The following is a 23,249-nucleotide window of genomic DNA, read 5'->3' as shown; positions in this document are numbered from 1 at the left end:
GCCCCATCTCTGCATCGGATGCAGGACCCTCGTCCAAGTCCTCCCCAGACTTCTGGACTGGTCCCTGTTCTTCCCCACTGTCCAATTCTGCTGTTGTCTGCACAGGCTGCTGGTGAACCACAACATTAGGCTTATTTGAATAAAATCCATGCAATGCAAAGTATCTCCCTCTAACATCCCCTTTATTTGCAGAAATGACTCTGGGTGTCTTACAAGGGTCCAGGCTTAGCACGGCAGGCATATTGTGAAGGGGCAAGTCTCTCGCAGCAGCCATTTTGTGAATGTGCACGCTACATCTTACACAAATTGCCAGTGTACTGATTCAAAAGGGGAGGGGGGCTTATGTCCTGTAGCCGAAACTTGTTGGGAAGATAAGCATCTATTGGGAAGCAAGTCGGGGTTAAATCAATGTTTCTTGATCTTGGCCACTGTAAGATGTGTGGACTTCACCCACCCCAGAATTGCTCAGGCCCACACATCTTAAAGTGGCCAAGATGGAGAAACACTGTGTTATGTAAACAATCAGATCCATAACTAAAAGACATAGATCAGCAGTGGGATCCTATCTCTTCCACTACCAGTTTGATGATGGTGCATGTGTACCTAATGTCTATGCAGCTTTCCCCACATCAGCTGAGGCCTGCAGCACCAATTAGCTGAGAGGAGAGAAGAGAAAAGTGCAGAGGTGGGTTGGAGGGCCGATCCTGAGTTTTTCTCTTCTTTCTCCTCTCAGCTGATCGTGGAAGGCTTTTTTTTTTACTACCGGTTCGGCCAAACCAGTCCAAACCAGTAGCATACCACCACTGACACAGATCCCAGGAAGGGGTTCCAGTTCAGGGAAGTTTACCCAGTGTCCTCTCTGCATTTTAGCTAAGTGTTAGGGCTTTGATAGTCCTTTTCTTGGGAACTATTCATTATTTCTTGAGCATTATGGGAGCTGTAGTCCAAAACATGAGGAAAACACCAGTGGTATCCTCGGTGTGGTACCCCTGATGGAAAACAAGTGGCATTTTTAATAGTCAAAGATCTACTGCAGAAAACATCTTAAAGGGGCTTCGTTCAAAACTTGTCCACCTCGAGGCACTGAACCGGAAGAGCCAAAATGGGCCTTTTTAGAACAATGAACAATAGGGTTTGAAAGGATCTTGGAGATTATCTAGTCCAACCCCCTTACTCAAGAAAGAGGCCCTATGTCCATGATGGCGAACCTATGGCACACATGCCACAGGTGGCACACAGAGCCATTTGTGCCGGAAAGCGAGGTGTAGGCAAACTTACCTCACTGTGCATGCGTATGCCTCACAGCTGATTTCCTGCCAGTTTGAGGCCTTTTTCGGCCTCCCAAAGGCTTGAGGAAGGCTTTTGCAGGCCGAAAACTAGCCCTGTTTCATCACTTCTGGTATTTTCCGAAATAGCGGAAGTGACAAAACGGGGCTAGTTTTCGGCCTGCAAAGCCTGCCGAAGCCTCCTTAAGCCTCTGGGAGGCTGAAAAAGGCCTCAAACCGGCCCAAAATCAGCTGTGAGGTGCAGTGCTGGTAAGAGGGTGGCGTGGGTGGGTGGAGATTGCGCACATACGTAGGAGGCATGGGGTGTGCGCAGTGCTTTCTGGGTGCTGGCACGTGAGCGTGCCAGTGTGCGCACAATTTTTGGCACAGGAACCCAAAAAGGTTAGCCACCACTGCCCTATGTCATTCTGGACAAGTAGCTTTTTCAAAAGACATCCTTCTGAGTTCAGTGGGAACAGCATGGAAGGTCCAGTTTTGCAGCCCAAATCTCTCCTTCAGGGATGGGATAAGACCTTACCTAGCAAGGAATTTCCCCGTTCCCCCAAAACCTCTGCAACCTCTTTGGTACGACTAATGTCACAAATTGGGTGGCCTCTGTCCTTGCTTTCCAAAGGCAAGGCGAACGTTCTCTGCCTTAACAGAGAAGAACTGGACCAACCCAAGACATTCAGAAGTGGAAAGAAAATAACTCACACCTGGTTCTTCTAGACCTGTTCATTAATATTAACATTAACAATCCTCCCGCTATTATAGCTCTTCTTCCTCATACAAAATGCTACAACATGGGAGAGAGTCCCAAAGACCAATTTCTCAAGGTGGCTCTGCCCCCCACCCAACTTAAATCTTCCATTTAGCATCCTTGGAAGACTTGAAATCTTAAATATTTATTAATATTAAGAGGGAGGAAAACGTCATTTCTTGACCATGTACATGAATTGTAAAGATTTGTGTGGGTTCTAACCAGAGGTGGTATTCAGGAGATTCTGATCAGTTCTGGAGAACCAGTAGCAGAAATTTTGAGTAGTTTGGAATACCACCTCTGACTGCCCTGCCCCCATCTCTTCTCTGCCTCCTGAGTCCCAGCTGATCAGCTGGGTCTTCTTTTGTTGCCCTGCATAGGAGGACGGAGCTGGAAAGCAGGTTAGCGGGGTGGGGAAGGAATGGGGATTTTACAGTATCCTTCCCCTGCCACGCCCAACAAGTGGCACCCACCAAGCCATGCCACAGCCACCAAACCACACCCACAGAACCATTAGCAAACGTTTTTGAATCCCACCACTGGTTCTAACCAATACCTCTCTTCAAAGTAGAACTGTCGTCTTTACAAGGCAGCTATTCCTCTATTAGACTTCCAAATGTGATATTTCGCTTTCTTGCCCACCTGGAATCTATTCTAGCACCCAAATGCCCTTTGCTGATTGATCCTTTGGTGGGATCTTTCTGATTCTAATGCAGGATCTCCACTTTAAGACTGTTGGACCAACTCCAGAATTCCTCAGCCTGGATTCTGGAAGTTGAAGTCCGTAAGTCTTAAAGTTGTCAAGTTTGGAGACTCCGGTTCTCATGCAATCAAATTCTTGTGGTTCACAAAAAGGAAGATTGTAGGCCTTTTCAAGGAGCTTTGCCCTCCAGGTGAATTGGGATTACAACACTCACATATCTGGGAGAAATATGGGACTTTATCCCTAACATAACTGAAGAGGAAAACATAATTGTTTTGCTTTTCCTTCCATATTGTGAAATTATAATCTTTATGATTATTAACCCTGGAAGCCTGAAACAGTGCACTCTAGCTCTAAAAATCAATGCGAATGATTGCCAAAGAGAAAAGAATATATTTGCAGGAAAACTATAAAGCTCATTTTTAGATGGTGCTGGCTTAGAGTACTGTTCTGGTTTGATGCAATTTTTCAGCAATGGGATTCATACTTCTTGGCTTTAGGATATCAACACAAAAAGCTACTTTAATTTCTCCCTATTGCCTCCAGGGTTTATCTGACTTTCTACAGTAGTCCAGGGAGACGAAAACGCCACAAATTCTAAATATGTCTATTTGCAGGGTGTGGCTACGAGCAACTTGAAAATTTTGACCGTATTCTGTGGAAACCCACACTTGGCTTGTGATCACTTTCAGATTTTACCTCTGTTTGGAGAGCTAAGCAAGGTTGAGATTGATTAAGAATTGGATGGAAAACTATCAACTCATCTCTGGGCAGTTAAATTCCAAAGAACGCAATAGTAAAACTACCTCTATGTTGCTTATGGCAGTGGTTGCCAACCAGTGGGCCGGGGACCACTGGTGGTCTGAGAGAAAATTTTGATGGTCCGCAGAGAAATGTCACCCTCAAAGCACCCTCCAAAGGAATTAATCCAGGCTGCACGGGAACACAAGGTTTGCGTCGCTTGCATTGTGAACAACACGAGGTAGTGAGGGGAGGCGGGAAAGGGCGGAGGGGGGTAACTTGACCCACTCGCTCCACGCGCCTGGCCTGGCCACCAAGCTGCTTCTTTCCGCTGCTTTCTTCTGCTTTTGGCTGCACGCAAAGAAAGCAGCAAAAGTCTTTCCTTCTCTCCCCCAAACTCAGCCAGAGATGAGTCTTTGGGACCCTGCAAGGCCTCCTGCTCCAAGAGGCTGCACCGGCAAAGACTCATTTCTGGCAGAGTTTGCGGGAGAGAAAGAAAGACTTCTGCTGCTTCTGCTGCTTTCCTTGCATGAAGCCAAAAGTCTCTCTTTCTCTCTCTTTTTCTCTCTCTCCCCCTGAGACAGAGCTGGAGACGGTATCCTGCAGTCCTAAATAAAGAACGATCGATCGGTAGGAAAACAGGGTGGGGAATTTTCCTACAGACTTTTTTGGGGGGGATTTTCCCAGGGTCTCTGGCCCGCAGGATTTAAAATTATGAGTCTGGTGGTTCCTGAGGTACAAAAGGTTGGCGACCCCTGGCTTATGGGGTCTTTGGTGCTCTCTGACATGGTTGTTTTCTTGCAGACATTTCATTACCCAATTAAATAACATCATCAGTGTTAGTGAGTGTGGGGTTTTCTCAGCATTGGCACAGCAAACTACAGACAGTCCTCAACTTACAACAGTTCATTTAGTGACCATTCAAAGTTACAACGGCACTGGAACAAGTGACCTATGACCATTTTTCAGACTTATGACTGTTGCAGCTTCCCCGTGGTCACGTGATTTACATTTAGATGCTTGACAACTGGTTCATATTTAGGCATATATATTTATTGCGGTATCCCAGGGTCACCTTTGATCCCTTTTAAGGTAACCTCATTTTTTCAAACAAAGCTAGATTTACTTAACAGCGGCGTGACTAATTTAACAACGGCAGTGATGCTTGTCACAAGTGTGGCAAGAAAAATGGTAAAATGAGGCAAAACTGCCCGAACATAAATTTTGGCCTTGATTGTGGTCGTAAGCCGAGGACTACCTGTACTGCAAGAAACTACAAACTACAAACCAGGAGCAAACCCACACTCACTAGCACTGATGATGTTACCTTGTCAAGTAATGAAACAACTGCAAGAAATAACCAAGCACTGCACCAGGAACAACCCCGAGTTCAACCCCGAGTTATAAATATTCTTGTCTATGTTTCTTCCCAAAAAACCAACATCAATTGACCCAATGGGGACCCCAGGAGTTGGACTTCATTTCTAGTCAGCTTTACCACTTAAATGTAGTCTGGACTGGGGGCTAACCACTAAAATGGCTATTCGTCCCGTCCGTTTTGAAGGTCAGGTAAATTAAAACCAAGAACCTTCAACCGGTAACCCGTGTAAGTTGCTTTGTGGATGAAACACTTGGCTTGGATTTTTTTTCTCCCAAATTTAATCTCAGAGGTTTGACAGGGGTGGAGGAAGAACAGCTTTTCAATGACTTTGGGGGAGGAAAAAAGATACGATTTGGAAAGGAAAGCAGCATTTTGCAGGCAACAGAAGTGAAATGATAATAAGTGGTCCTCGACTTGCAACACTTTTTTTTAGTGACTGCTCAACGTCACAAGGGGAACTGAGAAAAAGGAATTTATGGCTGTTTTTTGAGCAGCATCTCTGTGGTCACGTGATCAAATTTGGGCATGTGTTGATGATGGTTGCAGCATCCCAGGGTTTTGTGATCACTGTGTGTGATCTTCTGACAAGCAAAGTCAATGGGGAAGCCAGATTCATTTCACCGTCATGTTACTAATTTAACCGACTACAGCGATACCCTTAACAATTGCAGCCGGAAAGGTCCTAAAATGGGGCAAAACTCACTTAACAACTGTTTCACTTAGCAGCAGAAATTTGGGGCTCAACAGTGGTTGCAAATGTAGGACAACCTGTATTAGGAGAAAATAATTTAAGAACACCAGCCTGTGAAAATATTTACAGACCCCTCACATCCTGGACATAAACTGTTTCAACTCCTACCCTCAAAACGATGCTATCGAGCCCTGCACAGCAGAACAATTAGACACAAGAACAGTTTGTTCCTGAACGCCATCACTCTGCTAAACAAATAATTCCCTCAACACTGTCCAACTATTTACTAGGTCAGCATTACTATTACTGTTAATCTTCTCATCGCTCCTCATCACCCATCCCCTCCCACTTGTGACTGCATGACTGTTACTTTGTCGCTTGTATCCTTACAATTTATATTAACCGTTTCCTAGTATGATTTGATTGCTTATTGTACCCTATGACTGTCATTAAGTGTTGTACCTCATGATTCTTGACTCTCGACGAATGTATCTTTTCTTTTATGTACACTGAGAGCATTTGCAAGACAAATTCCAAGACAAATTCCTTCTGTGTCCAGTCACACTTGGCCAATAAAGTATTCTATTCTGTTCCATTTAAATGAGAAGCAGCTCCCTGACTGGGTTCATATCACACAATAAATTAAGCAAATGCCACACTAAGCGACACTCTTGCTTTTTAAACTGTGTCTCCCCAAGGAATAAACTAGACTGCTTCCCCTGAAGGTGTGGTTTACACAACTGGCTTCCACAACTCCCACCACACTGGGATTAAGTTTAGCTGGTTGTGTAAATCCATCTGGCTTTGGAAGCAAAGTTACCAGTGGTTCCATCTCAGATTGGGGAGGGGGTATATGTGAGGATTTTCTAAAGTTACTCTCAGTTGTTCCTTCCTGACAAGAAGATTTTGCAGAAGAGAGTAGCCAATCAAAGCTGAGCTTTTACTTTTGTTTCTACAGGTAGTCGTCATGCCCCTGTTGGAATCTGATTCTGAGGGAGTGGTGGAGCAACTGACAAGGAGTGGGGGTGTGGCTCCAGTGTCTGTGGAGGAAACTGGGGAAGGGCAGAATCCAGATGGGCATTCAGAAGAAGACCCAGGCCCAACTCCTCTTCATCCTAGGGCACGCAGGGAGGAATGGAGAAGGGAGCAATGTGGGTTACGGGGGAGAAAAAGGCCCTGATTCCCTTCATTAGCTGCAGCTGGAAAAACAGGATAAAGAGGGTGTTTGCGCACAGCACCTTGCTGGAAGCAAAGCATGCATTATCTTTGTTTGTTAAGTCTTATCTGGGTTCTGGCATCCTCTCAACTGTATGTGTTTCGTTATCTTTTGAAGTCTGCAATTCCTTATCCTGCACTGTCTTGTTAATTGCTGCAGCTTTGTGGTTTGTGTTGGTTTTTATTTATAATTTAATTTTGGGTTCGGACTGAATTTCTTCCCTTTAAAAACTGTTCTTGGGAGTTTTTTCTCCAGCCAAAGGTAACTGGACATTGGGGGCCAAGTTGGAGGTACTAAAGGGACTTTATCTACTTTTGTGACTTTGTTGTCTTTGCCATCCTGGGCCATCACAATAGTCCTCGACTTACAACTGTTTGTTTAGTGGTCATTCAAAGTTACAACACTGAAAAAATGTGACTTATCGCCGTTTTTCAGTTACGACCTTTGCAGTGTCCTCATGGTCACATGATCAAAATTCAGGTGATTGGCAACGGGTTCATATTTAGGATTGTTGCTGTTTTCCCAAGGTCATGTGAACCCCTTTTGCAATCTTCTGGCAAGCAAAGTCAGTGGAGAAACTTGATTCACTTCACTTATCAACTGCAGGGAATCACTTAACAACGGTGGCAAGAAAAGTCATAAAATGGGGCAAAACTCCCTGAACAAATGTCTCACTTAACCACCGAAATGTTGGCCTCAATTGTGGTCCGAAGCCGAGGACTACCTGTACTTGGAAACCACTTCTGGACTTTGTGCTTGAGGTTGAGGGGGTGGGTGGAAATGTGAAACTTCGATTTTGGGTTTTGCCGATTAGTTAGGTTTTGTTGTTATAGAAAATGGCTGGCTGATATTATTATATAAAAGTAAAAAGTTGAGGTTTGATGCTATTATCCCTTTGCACCAAAAGGAGTTGGAAGTCAACCGTTTTCCTTTCCTTTCCTTTCCTTTCCTTTCCTTTCCTTTCCTTTCCTTTCCTTTTCCCTCTCGCTCTACACTTTTCTCTTCCTTTATGCTCTTATTGTTTTCTTCCGTATTTTGCACATATATTATATTTTGAAAAAGTAATAAAAATTTGAACACACCCACCCCCACCCAACTCAGTGGGGAAATCCCAGCACACACCACCCCATCCCCCCTCTCCTAGGGTGGGAAGGGGGTCTATTTACATCTTTGAAGGGCGTCGTTGGGATCTCCTGGGCTGTCTGGAGGGCGGGGCTGCCGGGCCCTTTGGGGAGGCAGGGGGGCGCAGCCAGGGGCGGTGGCGGCAGCTGTTCGGTCTCGGGGTGAGCCGGGCTCTCCTGCCCAGCGAAAGACCCCGACGGGGCAGCGCTGGAAGAGTTCGATCTCTCCCGGCAGCCCCCTTTGTCCGTCAGTCCCCGGCCTTGCTGGAAGTGGCCGGCCTCCCCTCCTCTTTCCTCCTCCTCCCTTCGCTCTTCCTCCTCCTCCTCTTCCTCGCCGGGCTGCCGGTGGCTCTCCACGTCCACCTCCGGCTCTTCCTCCTCCTCCTCCTCCTCTTCCTCTTCTTCCTCCTCGCTGCTGTCCTCGCTGGGGAAGCTGCAACTGGTCCCGCCGGGGGAGGGAAGCCGGGGCCCGGCCGGCTGGAGGACAGGCTCGCGGTCGGACGGCAGGAGCAGGAGCGGCGGCGGCGGCGAGGAAGACCGGCCCGACGGCTGATGGTGTTGATGGAGCTTGGCCAGGCTCTCCGCCGAGTCCTCCTTGCCGCCCACCGGGCGGAAGGCGCTGGAGTGGTGGTAGGCAGAGCCCCCCTTGGGCCGCGCTTGGCCGTCCAGCAGGTGGGCAGCGGCGGGCAGCGGGCCCTCGGAGGTGGGAGGGGACCCACCGCCCTCGCCGCCGCCCTCGAAAGCGCGGGGCTCCCGGCTGCTGCCCCCGCCCGCAGTGCCACTTGCTTGGGGGGCAGCGGCGGTGGTAGGCACCCCCAGCCCGGCGGCCGCCCCGTCGCCGCTGGGCTCCACAGCCAGGTCCAGGAAGGCTTGGCGAAGCAGGCTGGAGCTCTCCCCGCCCAGGGCCGAGCAGGCCGGCGGTTGCGGAGGAGGAGGCGGTGGTGGCGGCGGTGGCTGCAAGTAGGTGGGCAGCCCAGGCAGGCCTCCCGGTGCCCGGGGCGGCCAGAACATACAGAAAGGCGGGTAGAAAGCAGCGGCCGCCGCTGCCGCCGCCGCCGTCGAGTCTTTGCGGCTCCCGGGCCAGAAGAGACCGGAGAGACCCGCTCCGCCGGCCGACGGGGCTCCCGACGCCGCTTTGGGAGCCCCCGATCCGCTTGGAGCCGCCCCGCCCAGCCCGTCGCCCTCCTCCTTTTTGTGGCAGAGGCTGAAGGCGGCGGCGGCGGCGGCGGCAGCCGGGAAGCCGTAAGGGTGAGGGAAGAGCCCGCCGCAGCCGGGGAATTTCTGCAGGACGCCCCCGAAGGAGGCTCCCTTGCTGGGCACCGGGATGACCGGATAGTTCCGCGGGGCTTTGCCGTGCGCCATAGCCGCCGCCGCCGCAGCCGCGGCCGCCGCTACCGCTTCTTGGAGCTCGCTGTCGTCGTCGAAGCGAGGCCGCTTCTGGCTCAGATCCGGCGGCGGAGGCGGAGGCGGCGGAGGCCCGGCGAGGAGGTGCGGGCTCAAGAGGCCTCCTCCTCCTCCGCTTCCTCCTCCGCCCGCCAGGCCCACCCCGCCGGCCCTGACCGAGGCCAGAGGATGGCAAGGCGGCGGGGGCGGCGGCGGCGGCGGCTGCGGGTGCGAGTGCGGGTGGTTGGACGGGCCGGCCGAGGAAGGCAAGGCCCGCTTGCGGCTGCCGCCGTTGAACATGGCTTTGACGTCCTCCCAGGCGAAGACCAGCTCGTCCTGCGGGCTTTTGTCGGTCAGCTTGAGGTGGCGACGCCAGGAGTTGAAGTTGGCGGCGTCGGGTTGCAGGTACTTGGCGTCGGGCGTGCGGTGCGAGTGGAAGATGAACTTGTTGGGCGAGAAGTAGAGGCTGCAGTAGCTGCACTTGATGCACTTGGCCCGGGAGCTGTTGTAGCGGGCCGGGATGAAGCTGCCCCGGCAGCCCCAGGCGCACTCGTGGGACACGTCGAAGGCGAAGTTATCGGGCAGCTTCGGCGGCCGGTTCTCGCCCAGGAAGGACTTGCAGAGGCGCTCGGCTTCCCGCTTGGTGATCATGCCGCAGCGGCGGGAGGAGATGGGCATGGCGCCGGCCCGGCGCAGGATCTCCAGCTGGACGGGCGTGCACTGCACGCAGGTGATGCCCAGCGCCACCCGACGGTTGTGGATCTCGTTGTAGCTGAAGTTCTTGAGCAGCGTGTTGGAGATCTGAGCCAGGCAAAGGCGCTCCTGCCCGTCGATCACCAGCGAGACGATGGGGATGCCGTACAGGATCACTTGGCCCACCTGGTTGGGCTTCATGGCGCCCGAAGCCGAGGGGACCACCGAGGAGGAGCCGCCGCGGGAGGCGGGAGCGGGCTGGCTCAGCGGTTCTGGTGGGAACGCGTTGGACGGGGCCGACAGAAGGAGTTCGGTGGAGGCCGGCAAAGGACTGCTGGCCATGGTCGTGGCCCCCTTGGGGGTTCCTCGCTGAGCGCTGGGGAGAGAGAGAGAGAGAGAGAGAAAGAAAATGCTGCATGAGGACTAGCGCCTTGGGAAGGCCGACTTTGATTCATTAGCGGCTCCCTAAAGCTGCCTTTGCTGAGCAAGAGCCAGTCTTGTGTATCAGTTAACTGCTGGATCCTGAATTAAGCAGAGAGAAACCCCCAGATCCGTTTATCGATAACTATGGATCCTTTTTGGTCTCTCTGCCACAGCCGCCACAACCTTGTCATTATAAAGACAGAATTGGAGACTGAATGACTTCCTTGAAGTTCTGGAAGAGAGGCTGGAGAGGGAACTAAACAAACTATGTTGAGAAAAATGACAAACTCAACAAACATCAATAGGCGGCTCTGTTAACTAGGAGACAAATTTTTTATTTACGAGTAGCCCATCATGGTACAGGCTACCAGCCTCAAAGAGCCTCCAACCAGGTAGTATCAGCAGGGTCTGACTGGATCTGGAGAACCGGTAGCGGGAATTTTGAGTAGTTCGGAGAACCGGCAAATCCCACCTCTGACTGGGCCCGCCCCCATCTCTTCTCTGCCTCCTGAGTCCCAGTTGATTGGCTGGGTCTTCTTTGGTTGCCCTGCACAGGAGAATGGAGCTGGAAAGCAGGTTAGCAGGTCGGGAGGGAATGTAATTTTGCAGTATCCTTCTCCTGCCACGCCCACCAAGCCACACCACGTCCACTAAGCCACGCCCACAGAACCAGTAGTAAAAAATTTTGAATCTCACCACTCGTCCTACTGCATTAAAACTGGGCTGGGCCTATTAGGACACGATCCTGTTTATTCAGAAATAACTCAAGGTTGACTCAGCCTTCCGTCCTTCTGAGGTGGGTAAAATGAGGACCCAGATTGTTGGGGGCAAGAGGCTGACTCTGTAAACCGCTTAGAGAGGCCTGTAAAGGCACTGTAAAGCAGTATATGCTATTGCTACTGCTATTCATAGTGCTTTTACAGCCCTCTCTAAGCAGTTTACAAGATCAGCATATTGCCTCCAACAATCTAGGTCTTCATTTTACCAACTTCCGAAGGATGGAAGGCTGAGCCAACTTTGAGCTGGTCAGGATCGAACAGCTGGCAGTGGGCAGAATTAGCCTGCAATACCGCATTCTAACCACTGCATCACCATGGTGCCAACCGTTTAATTAAAATGGTTAGCCAGAGCCATTATTTCGGCCACTATAAGCCAATGGGACTCTTCTTTTACAAGCTCCAAGGGAGAATCTCTCTCCAACTTCATCCTTGAGTGGATGTGGGTTCCCTGAAATGACCATGTATTTGGAAGAACTTATAGCTTCCTGATCCTGACGTCACTCAGTTAAAATTGTGCATGTGCAGTCTCTTTACAAAGTAATGGATTAAAACCTTTCACAGAACAGGTGGACCCATGAAGTTCCTACAGGTAGGCAGGTAGGTAGGTAGGTAGACAGATAGATAGATAGATTAGATTAGATTAGATTAATAGATAGATAGATAGATAGATAGATAGATAGATAGATAATTAGATAGATTAGATAGATAGATAATTAGAAAGTTGATAGATAGATAGATAGATAGATAGATAGATAGATAGATAATTAGAAAGAGATAGATAGATAGATAGATGATAGATAGATAGATAGATAGATAGATAGATAGATAATTAGAAAGATAGATAGATAGATAGATAGATAGATAGATAGATAGATAGATAGATAGATAGATAGAATGAATTCTTTTATTGGCCAAGTGTGATTGGACACACAAGGAATTTGTCTTGGTGCAAATGCTCTCAATGTACATAAAAGTCGACTTATGACCACAATTGTTTGTTGCTAAGCAAGACAGTTGTAAAGTGAGTTTTGCCCCATTTTACTTCATTGCCAGAGTTGTTAAATGAATCACCCAGGTGGTTAAGTTAGTAACATGGTTGTTAAGTGAACCTGGTCTCTCCATGGAGTTTCCTTGTCAGCAGGTCACAAAAGGTGATCCCATGACCCTGGGACACAGCAATATCATAAATACAGGCCAGCTGCCAAGAATCCAAATTTTGATCACGTGACCATGGAGATGCTGCAATGTTAAGTGTGAAAAATGGTCATAAATCACTTTTTCAGGGGCACTCTAACTTCAGAAAGTCACTAAATGAATTGTTGTAAGTTGAGGTTGTAAAAGTCCTGAAGGCAAGACAAGAAGCAACGGGCGGAAAGCAATCGAGGAGAGAAGCAATCTAAAATTAAGCAGAAATTTCCTGACGGTGAGAACAATTCATCAGTGGAACAACTCGTCTCCAGAAGTTGTGAATGCTGCGACACTGGAGGTTTTTAAGAAGACATTGGACAACCATTTCTCTAAAGTGGAATAGGATTTCCTGTCTAAGCAGGGGGTTGGACTAGAACAGTGGTTGCCAACCAGTGGGCTGGGGACCACAGGTGGTCTGCGAGAAAATTTTGGTGGTCCGCAGAGAGCTGTCCCCCTCAAAGCACTCTCCCCAAAGCAGTTAATCCAGGCTGTGAGGGAACACAAGGCTGCACTGCCCACATGGCCCACCCACCCACTGGCCCCCACCCTTTGGCCAAGCACAAACCTTACCTTGAGTAGAGCCACGCGAGCAGGAACTGGAAGGTAAGACCAACGGCGGGGGAGGGAAATCCATCCCGGGATGGCTTGCTGACATTGGTGGGAAAGCCAGTCCCATATTCCAGAGCTTCAGTAGTCACAGGACTGGCCCTTTGGTCATCCCAGAGCAGCTCCTCAAGTCCATGGCAGGCCGGTGCACCAGTTGGAGGAGCAGCTACTCCAGGATGACCAGTCCTGTGACTACTGCAGCTCTGGAATATGGGACCGACTTTCCCACCAATGACAGCAAGCCACCGCCAGTCAAAATTCATATTAGTGGTCCGCGGGATTTAAAATTATGAGTTTGGTGGTCCCTGAGGTCCAAAAGGTTGGCGACCCCTTGACTAGAAGGCTACCCAGGTCCCTCCAACTCTGTTGTTTTGTTATTCTGTAAACAGACTCGGGAGTTATTGCCGTAAGATCCATGAATGGTAGCATTTTGACAAATGTTGACCGATCTTTGCTAAATCTTCACCGCTTCTCTTAGCTACTGCTTGTGCCTTGTTGTTAAGCAGCTTTCTCTAATATTCAAACAAGATCTGCCTTCCTGTCATTTCAATTCCTTCCTTTGTGGTTCCGTATTGGATCAGTAGGGAAGAATTCTCAAGTCCTTAATAACTGCTAATTATTAGCACTTATCAAGGCTTAATTTCCAGCAATGCCCTTCCTTTTTGTAAGGCTTAGTTTCCCATCCCTGATCATCCTTACTGCCCTTCTCTGCACCTTCTACCTCTGAATCTGTCTTCTGGTCCCCCAGAATTGGACACGGGGGTCAAACCGATATGAAACTACGGTTTTGCAACTTTCTTCAGTCTAGAAGCTATTTTTATCCCATTTGCACCCGTTTTGACCCCTTGTGGCCACTTTTTTTTTGCATCCAATAGAACCAAGGCTGATGTGCCAAGATTCACCAAAATAGATCCTATCTATTGAGTCAGTCATTAGTTAATGATTATTTAACACAGAAGCATGCAATAAAATTTAGCTACAGGAGTTCCCCCCTCTTCTAGTTTCTCACTCAGTCTGCTGACATAGTTTGCATTTGCAATTTTCTTCAGTGGAGAATTTTCACGGCGTGGTGGTGGTGCGTTATGATTTTGTTACAAGGAAGTGGGCAAGACATACAAAATCCTGCTTTCCTCATTGAACAAGTGCCTCAGCATTGAGCTGACAGCCTCCCCCGCTTCTCAGTTAACAGAATAACCAAGTTACAAGGGACCTTGGAGGTCTTCTAGTCCAACCTTCTGCTTTCTAACATCTAATGGTTGTCCAGTCTCTTAAAGAAAAACCTCCAGTACTGGAGCACCCACAATTTCTGGTGGCAAGTTGTTCCACTGATCAATTGTTCTGTCAGGAAATTCATCCTTAGTTCTAGGTTGCTTCTCTCCTTGATTAATTTCCACCCATTGTTTCTTGTCCTGCCTTCAGTGCAGAGAATAGACTGACTTCTCCTGAAATATTGGAAGACCGCTATCCTGTATCCCGTGATCCTTCTCTTCACTAGACTAGCCGTGTCCAGTTCCTGCAACTGTTCTTCATACGTTTTAGCCTTTAGTCCCTTAATCATCTTTGTTGCTCTTCTCTGCACTTTTTCTAGACTCTTAACATATGAAACAATTAAAATTAAATTATAGGAGAGGTTTCCAGTTGGGGGCTCATTCTCAGAGGCCCTTTTCAGTTGGGTTGGCTGGACAGCAAGGATGTTTCTGGAAAAAAAAATGTTGAAAAAGGTCTCACATAACACCAACAGCTCCACCAGTTGCCTCTTCTCCCACCGCAAGAAAAATGTTAAAGTGCCCTGAGAATAAAGTAGTAAAACAGAAGCCGCTTTTGCAACATTAAAACAAGTTTTGAGAGAGATTTGTCTGGCAGAAATTGCACAAGGGAACAGCACTAGCATGGCTATCCAGGATGCATACTAACAAGCGAGAAAGCAAACCGGGAGAACTACATGCATAAAAATATCCCTCTTTTCGAAAATTAGCAACAGGAATTTAACAAAAAAATTAATTAGCCACAGGACTTTACCAAAGCATCACCCCACTCCACCACGCCCCAAAATCAGCGGGCATTCCCCCACTATCTCAGTTCTCCGTGGACTTGTGAAGGACTTTCTTAGCAGCTAAGTAATTAAGATTCAGTACAGCCACAAGTCCAGAGAATGTCAGTTTGATGGGAAGGTAGATTGAAATCCAAGCTAGTCATTCTTGATTGGAAGCTGGGAAAGTGTCTTCCACTTTAATTAAGTACTGTCAAATGTGACAGCTACTGGTTCCCCAATTCTTTGAAGTTTTCTAATCAAGTATCTTTTTTTTTTCCCCACTGAAGACTGTGGAATTAAAGTTAGCCTCGCCGGCTGTTCCCACTTGGGGAAATATTTCCCTTGTTTTGAATGCTGCCATAAGCAAATCTCCCCTAATCGTTGCAGTCTTGGGTCAGGTCAATGCAGCTAATCCTCGACCACAGTTGAGCCCAAAATTTCCGTTGCTAAGCAAGACAGTTGTTAAAAGAGTTTCCCCCCCTTTTTTTCAACCTTTCTTGTGAAGTAAATCACTATAGTTGTTAAATTAGTAACACGGTTGTTAAGTGAATCTATCTTCCTCCATTGACTTTGCTTGTCAGAAAGCTGCAAAAGGGAATCACATGACTTTGGGACAGTGCAGCCATCATAAATATGAGTCAGTTGCCAATAATTTAAATTTTGATCACATGTCCATGGGGATGCTGCAATGGTTGTAAGCGGGGGAAAAAACTGGTCATAAATTATAAGTCCCCACAATTCAGCTCTGAGCTACAAATACTCTCTTCCATCAGATTGCAATTTTTTAACCGCCACGAGACCTTTGAGGCTCAAGGAAGTTTGCTTTGTTGACTTGGAATACCCCTATCCTGTGCCTTAACAAGTGATGGAGAGGGAAATGCATGACGGCTCTTTGAGGATAGAAAAGAAGAAAGATGAAGAAAAAGACCAACGTTAACTTATAGAAAGTCTCTACGTTTTGTTGAAATATCAATTCTCTCTTTTTGTGTGCTCTGTCCAAGGTCCTGAGCACCGTATCTCTCTACCCCCTTTGCTGGTTGACTATTCAAGATGGGGACTAGCTCAAATTCAACGTCAAATAAGGGATTTATACATTGGACCTAAGCTTATGCTCTTATTGCTACACCTGACTGGCTTGATAAGAGATATTGGATATTTCATCAAATTTGTTCCTAAATTTATTTATTTTATTCTGATTAGATTTTTGTCCTGCCTTTCTTACTTTGTAAATAATGGTGAACATATCCAAATACATCCTCCTCCTCCTCCTACGTTCTCCAGAACAACAACCCTGTGAGATGAGTTGGATTGAGAGAGAGAGGGACTGGCCCAAAATAACCCAGCTGGCTTTTGTACCCTCACCCAAGGTGAGATGTAGAACTCATCATTTCCCGGTGATTGGCCCAAAGTCACCCAAGCAACTTTTGTGCCTAAGGTGGGACTAGAAATCACAGTCTCCTGGTGACTGGCCCAAAGTCATCAGTTTGGTTTTATGCCTAAAATGGGACTAGAACTCACAAATTTCCTGGGTTTGTGGCTAAAACCTTAACCACTATATCAGATAGGCTGTTAATTTTCAGGAAACTGAGAATTGGTTCTCTGAATGTCTGAATGAGATGTCGCCAGCCAAACTCCCTCATCAAAATTCATATCTATGCCGATAACAACACCCTTCACAGTCCGTTCCCAGACTCAGCAGTTGCAAGACATCAACTGTTGAGCCAATGGCAGTAAAGAAACACGGATGAGGTTGATGCAATAGCAAACTCCCCACTCAGTAGTTACACCAAATTCCTGCTCACACATAATGGCTCAAGTACTTGGATTTGCTATCATTTATGCTAACTGGGAACTCAGCTGTCTGTGTTCTCATGTAGGCAAAATACTCAGTTCATTCAGAGAAAACTATACACTAAAATGGGGGGAAATTTTAAGGAAAGGTTATTAAAATAACCTTGAGGATTCATGCACTTCTGCCTGCCGCTGGTCAGAGAAGAGAAGGAAAAGAATGAAATGGAATACAGATAGTCCTTGATTTACAACATTTCATTCAGTAACTGCTTGAAGTTACAATGACAGGGGAAAAAATGACTTATGGCCATTTTTCATTCTTATGGAACATGATCAAAATCCAGACACTTAGCAACTGACATATTTATGACAGTTCCAGGGTCCCAGGTTCATGTGATCCCTTTTTGTGATTCTTCTGATAAGCAGTCAATCAGGAAGACAGATTCACTTAATGACTGTATCACTAACTTAACAACTCCAGTGATTCACTTAACAACTGTGACAAGAAGGAAAGAATTGGGGCAAAATTCACTGAATAACTGCCTTGCTTAGCAATAGAAATTTTGGGCTCAATTGTGGTTATAAGTCAAGGACTACCTGCATACAGAAAAGAATATTGCTTCTCCGGCTTACACTACATTAGCTTTCATCCAGTGCCAGCTATGTATTTGTAGCCTTTACCAGAGCACCAATTAAACATTTATGTCTCCAAATGTTAAATGCCTTTCCACTCAAAGAAACCCCCTATCTCCTCCTGTGATCCCTTCATTAAAAAACTATATATAGTTTTTTAATGAAGGGATCATATATATATATATATATATGAAGGAGCTAAGGAAAACCAAAGAAGCTGCATGGCCTAGTAGTTAAAGGCACTGAGCTAAAAACCAGGAGGCCACAAGTTCTAATTCTGCCTTAGGCATATCACCAGCTGGATAGCCACTCCCTCTCTTTCAGGCCTACAAAGAAGGCTAGGATGAACCTCTTCCAAAAAACTGTTGCCAAGAAAAATGCAGGGACTAATCCTGGCAGTCACCAGGCATCAAAGCTACCTCAAAAGAACAAATAAAATAAAAGGAAAAATAAAGGAAAACCAAAACCCAGGAAGATGGAAGTCTGTTCTACCCTCCCTTTCGCCCCCCCACTCCCATGACAAACTGAAATAACCAATCACAGCCAGTTATGCTCATCTGTGTAGTTAATATGGCCTGCTAACTCCAGACTTTCATAAATATACAACGGGGCCGCTGTGTTGCTCAGCCTGCTTGCCAGCCTGAATGGACAGGAGGAGGCCCATTCTCTGATGCTGGAGCAAGGAGACCCACCAAGCTACTTCCCAACTCAACAGGGTCAGCCTTAAAGAATATACTTTTCCACTGCTTGCTGCCCGTGAAATGATAGAATGGATCAAAATACCTTAATTCGGTGTTTCTTAATCTTGGCAATTTGAAGATAGGAAGGAAGGAAGGAAGGAGAGAGAGAGAGAAGGAAAGAAAGAGAAAGAAAGAAAAAAAGAGGAAAAGAAAGAAAGAAAAGGAAAAAAGAGGAAGAGGAAGGGAGAAAGAAAAAGAAAAGAGAAAAAAAGAAAGGAAGAAGAAAGAAAGAAAAAGAAAGAGAAAGGAATCCTTAATTCGAGCATATTAGACAGAAAGGGTAACATTGTGGGAGTTTCAATATAATTTCAAAGAGGGAAGATCTTCAGGATTAAATCAAACCATAGTTCAGTATCTTGCAAATCTGATACATCCGCTTGAGGCAAAAAAAAACCTATTTTTGTCCTCTCTGATAAATCAGTGAACAAATACACTCGGACCAAAGAGGCATTTCAAGGCCTCCTGCATTTTCTTATGGGAATTATGCTGTGGTTGTTTGGTAAAGATCCCAGTACAGAAAGGAACAGAACTAGAGCAATGGAGGTAAGAAGAAGCAAAAAAAAAAAACCCTCTGCAAATTCAATTAAACATCTCGATTCACTGCTCTGGCGGCTGAGAAAATTGAAATAGGAAAGTTAAACTGTCATTCAAAGGGAAAAGGAGTTACGTAAGATCAATTGAACAGCTACATTTTTAATACATAAAAAGGGAGGGAGGGAAGGAGGGAGGAAGGAAGGAAAGGACAAAGAAGAAAAAGAAAAGGCGAAAAAAAAAATAGGATGGGACTTATATTTCAAATGGATATTGGGATATTCCTTGAGTGTCTAATCACAGCTGGCCGAATAAAGTATTCAATTCAATTCAAAAAGGTTATCTTTTTGGAAGAAGAAAGAAACTTCTTAGGTTGTTGGCCTAGAATAGACTGTGCCTATTTAAATAGAGCCAGGCCTGTACTTCCTATTCCCTGGAATGCTCCTTCTGACACCAACTCCCTTTATTCACAAAGGTTCAGCTCCTGTTATCTGAAGTTGGTTAGCTTACCTGCACGAATTCTCTGAGAAATTCTATTTTATCTTAGATTCTCACAGGAAAAAAAAAGGAGAATAAGCTATCCCTGTCTTCTAGGCCCCTGTTAGGCAGGATTTCATCAGAGGCCAGTTTTACCTCCTGAAAATATTCTTCCACAAGGCACACACCTCTCTCTCTCCCCCTCCCCCCTCTCCCTTTCCTTCTCTCTCTCCTCTCTCTCTTCCCTCCCCCTCTCTCTCCTTTTTCTGTCTCATTCTCTTTCTCCTCTCTCTCTCTCCCTCCCTCTCCTCCTCTCTCTCCTCTCTCTGTCTGTCTCACTATCTTCCTCTCCCTCCCTCTTTTTCTCTCTCCTTCTCTCTCTCCTTCCCTCCCTCTCTCCCCCTCTCCTTCTCTGTTTCACTATCTCTCTCTCTCTCCCTCTCCCTCCCTCCCTTTCCTTCTCTTTCTCTCCTTCCCTCCTTCTCTCTCTCTCTGTCTCACTATCTCTCTCTCCTCTCCCTCCCTCTCTTTCTCCCTCTCTTTCTCTCTCTTTCTCTTTCTCTCTGTGTCCCTGTTTGTTTCTGTGTGCGAATCTTTCAAAATCTGAGACACAGCCATTTCCTTCCCATCACAGCTAAAGGCTGCAGGACTCAGGCATGGGATGGACTCTTAAGTCTGAAGTGCAAGATGTTTTCAGTGCTTTGGAAGATCTGATCCGGGTCTCAGGTAGTTAGGATTGTCTGAATGGGATCGTGGTCTCATCAAGGAACGACTTCCAGTACAGGATGATGAAAAAGCATCGTTGCTGCCCATTCAGTTCTGCAGATGAAGCAGTCAGTGATTCTATCGCTTGATTCCAAGTTCATTCCAGCTCCTTTGCCAGGAGTCAGGACTGCATTCATACACAACCCTCCCACTTCAGCTACATCAAACCCACAGTTCTGTTGGACCCTTCGGTCCAGTTTCTCTTAACATTGCAGGATCCAGGACTGGAAAGCTGCAAAAAAAATTTGAGGCATTCGGGAAGCTCTTTCTCCACCTAATTTCTGGATCTCAGAATCTCTGATAAACTGAAGACCACAAAGTAGCATAAAGGTGTCTCATAAACCCCCACTGAGTTTGACAGTATGTGTTGTGTGTGTGTGTGTGTTGTGAGGATAAACGATTCCTCTGGAAAAAGAATGCGCAAGAAAATAAACTTATCTTGCCTATGCTCTCGATTTTTCTTTTCTTTTTGTGAAATATCCATTTTTCCCTCCTCCAGCCATTCCATTAAAGACAGCAACTAAAATGGGAACGTTTTCCAGTTTACTCAGTAAGCATTATATTAACCAACCCCCCTCCTCACATCATATATTAAAATACCTTTAAAAAGGGGTGTCTTTTATCTCAGTGGGCCAAAACTCCAATGGAAATGCTAAAAAAAAGTATTTGGACAAAAATGCCAACATAGCCAGGGTTTAATTCCAGAGATGTTCGGAACATTGGTCACAGATTATTTATTGCTTTATAATCGAACTATTAATTACTAAATAATCATTCTTGCAACTAATCCAATCCCTAGCAATGGACTGGCTTGAGATTTCCAACTTGACTTTTTTTTCAGAAAAGAACACCAATACACAAACACACAACTAAGGACCGAAACTGAAGGAGAAGGCAGAAAAATGTGGCAGGGCCGAGCCGAGAAGAAAGATCACAAGAATAAGGCAAACTGGTGTGTCTGTAATTGTACAGATTCTAACACAGAATGTAACACACACACATACCACACAAGGCAAACTGCACCATTGTATCACCGTTAGGGTCTAAATAACAATAACAACCCTTCAGGATTCAGATAAATTTAAAAAAAAACAACCCGGATTATTCCGCAGCTCGGTCCACAAATACTTAAGCCTAGATCTGGTCGGGTTGCATCAGCCAGCCAAGATAAGATTCTTAACTTATTTAATGAAAGGTATTTGTCAATAAATATCCTCTGCTTGGTAGCAGGGAAGGGACCAAATTGTCTTTTCGCCCCACCAGATTACAACCCATTTGAGTGAGGATGCTTTAAACTGGAGGAAGGAGGACGTCCTTGCTCCAAGTGCCAAAGACTCAGCCCAGGCTTTTGGGGCTCTGTGTGTGTGTGTGTGTGTGTGTGTGTGTGTGTGTGTGTGTGTAAGTGTAATCTTGGCTCTGGCGCTGCCTTCTTTTTAAATGTTCCGTTTCATTTTGCTTGCTTTCACCCTAGACTTTTTTTTGCAACCGGACCAGTCTGGGCATAATGGAATTTTTTTGCATTCTGCTGTGAGCCTACGGGCGTCTGCTGACTTAGCCGGCTGGGCAACGGCGGAGCCCGGAGCTGAGACGAGGAATCCGGCTTGTCCGCGCGGGGGATTCAGAAAGATCAATTTGGAAGAAGGGAACGCAAAAGCCCCTTTGAGGGATGCTGGTGTCGGCGGGGCAGCAAGGAGAACGCAGTAAACCTTCGGGACAGGCGGGAAGTCCGCCGCTGGGGATGGATGGGACCTGACCTTTTCTCATCCTGACGTTTTCGTGACCCAAACTGGGTCATATCCTATCCTCAGGGCTAAATTAAGTCTAGCACTGGTGGCGATCCCTAGTCTGGGTCATGAAACGTCTGCAAGAAACAAGCAAGCTGCGGAGAGCACCAAGGACCCCTCGTTTCAACCCTGGGCCAAATATTCTCCTTTCTTGGTACTTTCCTCTTCCTTCCAGCCCGGGTTGAGGGGGGGAGAAGGGGGGAAGGCTGGGAATCTCCCCAGCTCCTCCAAGTATCTGTTAGAGGATGCTGGGTCAAAAGGCGCTGGGATCAAGCCTTTCCTCTCATCCTCATCGCTCCAGAGCACCATTTCCACACACACCCCGAAAACTCACTTGCCTTCCAAGTCTCGGCACAATAAACAGGGGAGGGGGGGGGAATTTAGATTCCCACCCAGAGAAATCCCCCTCCCCGCGCCTCCACCTTCCTGCGCTGTGGCGGGGTTTGCCCACCGCCCCATCCCGGGTCTGAGAAGCGACCCCCCTTTCCGACGGCTCTTCTCCAGCTGGGGTTGCTCGTTGGGAAAGGGCCCCTTGGACTCGATGGGGGAAAAGTGGAAGAAAAGGCGACTTGTACCCTTCGCTCGCGAAGACGCGAAGTCCGGGCGCTGTTTTTGGAGGGTTTGGGGAGGGTGGGAAATTCATCGAGAAAGAAGAAGAAGAAGGGAAGGGAGGAATAAAAAAGAGGATGGTTAAAAGACTCGCGAAGGGGAGAGGACCGGATTAGAAAGGCGGCGGTTGTGCCAAGACAAACCGAGAAGCTCCGTTTGTCCCAGTGTTTCCCTCCCCCCCCCGCCCCCGCTTCTAGTCCCAGTTTTCCCAGCTGTTCTCCTCTCCCTTCTAGAATAAAACGCGGCTTCCCAAGAACGAAGAGGCATCCCATCATCCAGGTTTGTCGTCAATCCAGGTCGAAGGCTAAATCCGGATTCCTGCCAAGCGGGCTTTGAAAAATCGCGTCTTTCTAAGGAAACCCCGTCCAAGCTTCGACGATAAACTGCCTCTAGACGTGGACGCTCCCTTGAAGCAGTTCTTTGGCCTGGGTTGACAAACGTCTCTGTCTCTCTCTCTCTCTCTCTCTCACACACACACACACACACACACACACACACACACCACCCGCCAAGGACGGGCGCAACCCCGATTTTACCTCTGCTAAGTCCGGCTGCTGCTCGCGGGGGCGTCCGCCAGCCTCCGAGGAGGACGCATCCAGACCGCCTTTGGACCGCCAGCCCGCTCGCTGGATCTTCGGGCGCCAAGTGGCGGCGCAGGCTTGGGATCCGGAGCCCAGGCAGGAGTTGCGGTATTAGCAGAAGCGGCCTTGGGCAGCCGAGGGGGTGGAAGCGAGCTAGCGCCGGGAGGAGTCGGGAATCTCCACGCTCTGCGCTTCTTCGCTCTCTCGCTCTTTCTTTCTCTCTCTCTCTCTCTCTCTCTCTATCTCACAGGCTCTGAGGCGGACCGAAAGGACGACACCCAGTGGCCACGGTGACGTCACCGCCCCCCCTCCCCCCAATCGCGCTTCCTGCGAGAAGGAAGAGAAACCTCGCCGAA

The 23,249-nt window shown here is 47.4% G+C and overlaps 1 protein-coding gene across 2 annotated transcripts in view; it reads right to left on the bottom strand.

The window, feature by feature from the left end:
* Positions 1–22,996, bottom strand: part of SKOR2 (SKI family transcriptional corepressor 2) — a 50,332-nt gene extending 27,336 nt beyond the window's left edge. For both annotated transcript variants that reach the window (XM_087927508.1, XM_087927509.1), the window contains exons 1-2: positions 22,849–22,996; positions 7,924–10,330 (exon numbers count right to left, since the gene is read on the bottom strand). In XM_087927508.1, coding sequence (XP_087783634.1) covers positions 7,924–10,296 — 2,373 coding nt within the window. In that variant the 5' untranslated portion in view covers positions 10,297–10,330; positions 22,849–22,996. The remainder of the gene's footprint in view (positions 1–7,923; positions 10,331–22,848) is intronic.
* Between the last annotated feature and the right edge of the window lie 253 nt (positions 22,997–23,249).

This window comes from Pseudonaja textilis, chromosome 2, assembly GCF_049901715.1.
Source record: "Pseudonaja textilis isolate UNSWEBS1 chromosome 2, rPseTex1.2, whole genome shotgun sequence".
Classification (NCBI taxonomy): Eukaryota; Metazoa; Chordata; class Lepidosauria; order Squamata; family Elapidae; genus Pseudonaja; species Pseudonaja textilis.
This window is presented reverse-complemented; position numbering and strand designations above follow the sequence as displayed.